At 62.5% G+C, this 6517-nt stretch overlaps 1 protein-coding gene across 1 annotated transcript in view; it reads right to left on the bottom strand.

Moving 5' to 3' along the window:
• The window catches only part of ARID3C (AT-rich interaction domain 3C), a gene marked incomplete at its 5' end in the record, with an annotated part of 30007 nt that overhangs the window by 11837 nt on the left and 11653 nt on the right, over nucleotides 1-6517 (bottom strand). The window contains 4 exons of the mRNA XM_019518290.1: nucleotides 1410-1499; nucleotides 2915-3172; nucleotides 3499-3743; nucleotides 4403-4586. Of these exons, the coding sequence (XP_019373835.1) occupies nucleotides 1410-1499; nucleotides 2915-3172; nucleotides 3499-3743; nucleotides 4403-4586 (777 nt within the window). The remainder of the gene's footprint in view (nucleotides 1-1409; nucleotides 1500-2914; nucleotides 3173-3498; nucleotides 3744-4402; nucleotides 4587-6517) is intronic.

Here is a 6517-nt window from a genome sequence, read left to right as displayed (position 1 = left end):
CAGCCCTGTCCTACCCCCCAGCTCGCCCCACCTGGGCCTGGTGCTTGGGGAAGGGGTGCAGGGCAGTGGGCCGGATGCAGGGGTTGTTTATCCAGCCTGACCTTTGCAGGGAGTTAAATATTTAACTGCTGTCAGAGCCAGTGTCAGGATTTAATTGGGACAGCTCAGCGGGGTGGGGAGGCGGCTGCAGGGGGCCGCAGGGTGACCCATTTAGCCCAGATGAGAAACACACATGCACACACCACACACTTGCACACAAACATACACACACATATATGCACATGCATGCACACACACACTGGTAAGCACACACGTGCCTACACGTGCGCACACACACGTCCTTAGACGTGCATACATGTACACAGGTACATACATATGCACACACACGCGCACATGTGCACACATGCATATGCATACACACAGCCATATGTGCATACATATGTACACACAGCATGCATGCACACACATGCACACACAAACATGCAGGCATGCAAGTACACATTAGCACATACACATACACACAAAAACATGCATGCACACACAGTACGCGTGCGCACATGAATAAGTATGTGCACACACAAAGCATGCATGCACACACATGCATCCATGTGCACACACGCACATACACAGGGATCCTTCCCCCCCTCTGCCTCCCCTGGGCTCACTCACCTCCCCCCAGATGACCACAGACCTCAGCCCGTGCGCTCATCCTGCCCCACTGTGGGGTCTGTGGGCCCACGGGCCCGGCTCACACCACTGGTAGGGGCCCTTGAGCTGGCTCAGGCTCTGGGCTGGGCACACACCGCAGCTTGGCTAGCCCAGAGCGGGCCAAGCCCCTGGAGCCGCAGTGCAAAAAGCTGTAGCAGCCAGGCACGGCGGCTCCCTGTGCAGCCCCAGGGTCACACACTTGGGTTTGTGCCCCCTCCCAAATGCTCAGCAGCCGCTGGGGTCTCCAGAGCCCCCCAGGGAGAGGCATGGCGCTGCCCAGCTCAGCTCACCCCACCCCACCCCACCCAGGACCAGTCCAGGACTGGTAGCCCCTGCTGCTGACTGATACGGTGCCTTGGCAGCACCGCTGTCCCCAAACAGAAGGAAGGGAGGGGCAGAGAAGACACCCCCACCTGCCCGTCCACCCACCCCGGCTCCCAGGAGCAGCCGCATCCCAGGCGTCCCAGTGCCTCCAACACCCCAGACCCCCCCGACACGGAGCCAAGCCCGGCGCTGGGCTCCCAGCGCTCGGCCCCCTGCCCCTTGCCCCCGCCCTGGTGCTCTCAGCCCTGCCACTTCATTACAATGGATTTTATAGTAAAGACATCAGCTCGCAGGAAGGACTCGCCGGCCCGGCAGTGGCTATAACTTATTGGATTTCCCGGCCGCAATTACACGGCCCAAGCAGCCCTTCTATTTACCTGTGTAGACAACTCCATTTATTTCTATTGACATGTTGATGCTGCTAATACCTGTGGTGGACAGGTTCAATGCGGTCTCCTGTCTGTCATCTGCGGAGGGGGAGGAAATACCGATATGAGCACGGAGAGAAACAGAGACGAGATGGGGGAGCGCCGGAGGGAAGGGCCCCGGCCCCACGGCTCTCTGCTCCTGGCCTGGCGTGAGGCTGGGTGGGTCTTGCAGGGGGATTAACATGGCCCAGAAGGGGCAGGCCATGAGTGTGTCATTGCACACGTCCTTCCATCTGTCCCTCTTCTCTGCTGACCACGCATGCCATCTATGTACCCCCCCGGCCTCCCACCTCTTCACAGCGGCTCTCTCAGTCCCCCGTTCATCTGCAGATGTGGTCTGCTTGTCCGTCCACCCTGTCCTGCGCCCTCCTCCGCGGGCGTAGAGCAAACGCCCCTGATCGGGCTGGAAGGGAGCTCCAGTCCAACCCCTGCCTGAGGCGGGATCAGCCCCGTCCAAACCAAATCCATGAACTAAACCCTTGGTAAAACTACCATCAACCCTGACACCTGCAGTGTTTCTCCAGCTCCCGGGACGTTGCAGTGGTGGGTCTCAGCAGGGGTCCTGCAGCACCCCAGGGTGCCGCGAGATCCTTTTAAGGGTGCTGTGCAGCACTGGGTGTGCAACCGCCTGCCTGGGAGTCACACCCAGAGACTGACCATAGGAATACCATGTCAGGGGCATTTTCACCGTTGTGGGCTTGCTGGGTGTTGGCCATAGAAGAATGGTCCCAGGATTTTTCCACAGTCGAGAAGGGAGGGACGAGTGGGAGCTGGCACTGCCTGAGGCTGGCAAGGGGGGCTGGAGTCTAGAAAGGTTGAGACTGTCGGGGTTTTGGCTTCCTCTGCAGCGGGGGCAGGGAGCATCTATTAGCAACCCTTTGCAGCAGCAGGACGTTGGCCACTGCGGCCCCCCAGCTTCCCCTGCGGCAGAGTCGGGGGTGATGCCTGGGGCTGCATCGGGTGCTGGTGGTTTTGCTAAGAGGTCAGACAATGGGTTTGTGTGGGCTGGTTTGGACAGGCGGGGCTGGACACAACGACCTCGGAGCTCTCTTCCCATCCAGCCCCTCTATAATTTTATGAGCTGTTGGTGGAGGGGACGTGCAAGAGGGTGGGATGAGGAAGCAGAAGGACGAAAAGGGGGGATATAAATGGAGGGAAAGGAAAAAGTTGCTCTAATCCACCTGTCACACTGTTCCCAGCTGCTCAGGAGACGTCCTCCTGGGAGGTGCTGCGTACAAGCGCCGTGCGTGGTCGCTGCTGGTTGGGGTAGGTGGTGCAACTGAGCAGCCCCATCTCCCCCACCACAGAGCAACATGCAGCAGAGGCACCAGCACCTGGAGCACCCTGGGGTCTCCCTTCCAGGCACCAGCCCTGCTTAGCTGCAGGGCTGTGGGCAGCGCCTGCGCCCCAGGGTGCCCTGTAAGGCCTCCATACCCCCGCCTTGCGGCAGGTACCTCGGCTGCCGATCTTGACGCTCATGGGGAGCTGGGAGGCCATGGCCAGGAGGTTCTGCTGCAGGGCGTGCTGCACCAGCCGCTGCTGCTCCTCCGCCATCAGCGCCATCTTCTTCTCGGGGGGCTCCCCCGTCTCCAGCTTCTCCCGCAGCTGCTCCAGCGCTGCGGCCTGGGAGGCGGCTGCCAGGTGGTGCCCTGCCAGGCTCACGGGGATGGTGAGGCGCCCAGGCACCGCCGCGGACAGCAGGCCATCTTCTGCTGGGATGAGGCAGGGCAGGGGTTCAGGGGGTGCGGGGTGGCACCCTATACCCCCAGGTAAAGCCCCCAGAGCTGGGCAGGGCGATGGGAGCACAGGGCATAGAGGCTCTTGGGACTCAGATGCCACGGGGTGGGCATCTCAGCCTCCCTCCACCATATTGCCCTCTCTCTGGGTGGCCGTATGGACAGCACGGGCCACGCATACCCTGGGGGCAAGCCCCTCTGGGCAGCCTGTGCATCCCCTCTGAGCAGCCCACATGCACCAGTACCCAGAGCTGCCAGCTCTCAGCCCCGGAGAAGCGGGACCTGCCCCCCTCCCCACCCACCTTTCTTGATGGCGTGCACCTGGGCGAGCTGGCTGCAGCCGTGGGTGGCGAGGGTGAGGGCAGGCACAGAGCCCTTGGGGGAGGCCAGCATGGCGGGCGTGCCCACGGGTGAGTAGCTGAAGAGCGCGGCGCTGAAGCTCTGCCGCCGGCCCTCCCGCCGGTTGCTGTCGATGGCAGCCTGGAGCTCGCCTGGGGAGCTGAGCGCTCGCTTCTCGCACTCGTAGGGGTACAGGTACTTCATGTACCTACGGGGGCACGGAAGTGTGAGTGAGACAGGGGAAGCAGGGACTCACTGCCACGCACATGCATACAGACACATGCATGGATATACATGTACCCACACCTGCTCACATGTGTGCACACACATGCATGCATACACGTGTGCACACATGCACAGATTCACATGCACACGTACATGCACACAGGCACGCACACATTCACACATGCATGCATCCAAACACAAATGTGCATCCATGCAAACGTGCACACGCAGGCATGCACACATGCTAGTGCACATACATGCATGCACAGGCACATACATGCCTAAGAACGAGCAGCTCAGCCCAAGCTCTGGGCTGAGGATCCTGATGCCCAGGTGCCCCAGCCTGGGCTCAGGGGAGCAGGGCTGTAGCAGTGCTCCCCTTCACTCCTGCACAGTGGTAGTGCCCGGAGAAGCCGCTCAGCAGGGAGGTGCCCCTGTGCTAGGCGCTGTACAGCCTAGGCTGCAACCCGGCAGGGGCAGAGCTGGGGGTACGCGGGCAGCCCTCGTGGTCATGATGTAGCCACCCCGTTCTCTTAATACGGTGCCCGAGCACACCCATGGTTTCGTGGCCAGGAGCGAGCGGGCAGCAGGAGCCATGCCCAGGGTTCATGAGCCCCCCCACCCCCCAGCCGGGCAGCTCACTGGGTGCGCAGGGTGAAGGCGGCGCTGGTGATGGAGGTGGGCAGGTTGAGGCCTTTGGTGATCTCCCTCCAGATCTTCTTGTTGATCACCTCCACCAGGCCGCCCTTGTCGGTCACCAGCCGGTACAATGTGTACAGGTCCAGCACCTGCTTGGCCATGATGGGGATGCGGTTCACGGGCGTCCCTGGGAGACACGGGGGGAGAGAGCGTGGCATGGGGTCAGTGGTGTGAAGGCAAGAGCCAGCCAGGGACTCAGCTCCTGTTCAGCAGTACGGGGTCTAGGACACACAGCAGGGTGCTCTGCTGTGTCCCCACACACAGCCGCAGCCGTGCACCCACCCCTGGTCACCGGGGGCAGCTGCTGGCATCCAGGATGCTGGCCCACGGCGTTGGAGTGTGAGCGCACGTGCTGTGTGGTGCTGGAGGAGCGTGCGTGTGTTGTGTTGGAGGAAGCACGCGTTACGGTGCAGTGTGTGTGTGTGTGGCGCTGCATTGGAGGGAGTGGGTGTGTTGTGCTGTAGAGAGCACATGGGTGTTGTGCTATGTTGGAGGCACCGTGTGTGTTGCATTGCAGTGTGTGTTGTGTTGTGGGGAGCATGGTGTTGTGTTACTGTGTGTGTTGTGTTGGGCTGCAGAGAAGGCAGGTGTGTTGTGTGGTGCTGTCAGAGGGAGCATATGCGGTGTGTTGCATTGTGTTGTTCTGTATTGGAGGGAGCTTGTGTGCTGTGCTGTTCTGTATTGGGGGAAAGGCAGGCGTGTTGTGTTGTGCTGTGAGGTGCTGTGTGGGGGAGAAGGCAGGTGTGCTGTGTTGCATTGTGCTGTGCTGTGTTGGAGGGAAGGAGTGCGTCGTGTTGTAGGGAGCGTGTGTGTTGTGTTGGCGAAAAGGCAGGGGTGTTGTGTTGCATTATGCTGTGCGGTATTGTGCCAGAGGGAGTGTGTTGTGTTGTGTTGTGCAGAGCTCATGTGTGGTCACAGGTGCACAACAGCTGAGGCGGGCAGGGAACCCAGCCCCAGGCCTGCACCCGCCCCCGGGGAAGTCGGAGAAGGCCCCGGGTGCCAAGCCAGAGCCCCGGGGGGCTGGAGATGCAGCGGGGTGCAGGGTGCACGGGGCAGGGCTGGGCATCGAGGAGCAACCGGGGTGGCACAACCCTCGGGGACCCCTCAGCCAGCCTGGCCTGGCGCCCCAGGGCCCCCCGGGCTGTCCAGCACCAGGTCCCGCCAGCCCTGAGCTGGCAAGTGGGGCAGTGCAGGGGCATCCAGGGGCAAGGCTGGACGGAGCAGCTGGGGCCCCCACATGTCCCTCGCCAGCGGGACCATGCCAGCAGGCACTGCAGCCCGGGCCCGGGGGTGGAGGGTCCTCCATGGGGCTGGTGTGGCCAGCAGCAGGACGCTGAGTGCCGGATGCCTGCCCCTCCGCGACAGGCAGACAGCAAACCCCGGCATCCCAGCTGCCGGAAGCCAGGCCGCGCTGCCTCGCTTGGAGCCCCCGGGCGGGCGCTAACGAGGGCTGCGCCGATTGCCTTCCCCGGGCTGCTGCCCCCCCACGTCCCCCGCGGCTGAGATCAATTCCAATAATCCTGCGGCATCGACAGCGCTGCCAGATATTCAGGGGCTAATTACAGCCAGCTCCGGCCCCCGGGACCAGCAAAACCCTGGTGCGGAGGCTGCATGGATGGCGGGGATGCAGAGGCCCCATCTCCCAGCACCCCCATAGTCCCCCTCTGTGCCCCAGCACCTGGTCACAGCCAGTGCCCTTTGCCCTTTACCCCCAGCATGCCACAAGCAGGCTGCCCTTGCCTCTCTCCTCCTGCCCCCAAGGCTCCCCTGGGCATGGGACACAGGCCAACTGCCCCCCAGCCCTGCCCAGCTCCGGGTGCCAGGCTGCAGGGCCCCATTCGTGTCCCCCAGCCACCGCGAGGGGCCCTGAGGCCTGACCTGCCATCATTAACCTGTGCTTTGCCTTTGCAGTTTTATGGGGCAGCCAGGATTTATGGCGGCAGCCCTCAATAGGCACCGAGAATTATGGCCGCTGCGATGCCGTAACTCTCCGGAGAGACGGAGGGAGTGTCGTGCAGCCGCAGCCCCGGGCAGAGGGACCAGCCTGGGGGTGAAGGG

This window comes from Gavialis gangeticus, unplaced genomic scaffold, assembly GCF_001723915.1.
Source record: "Gavialis gangeticus isolate Ggan-Ray unplaced genomic scaffold, GavGan_comp1, whole genome shotgun sequence".
NCBI lineage: Eukaryota > Metazoa > Chordata > Crocodylia > Gavialidae > Gavialis > Gavialis gangeticus.
Note: the sequence above shows the minus strand (reverse complement) of the source record. Positions and strands in the feature narration are given on the sequence as shown.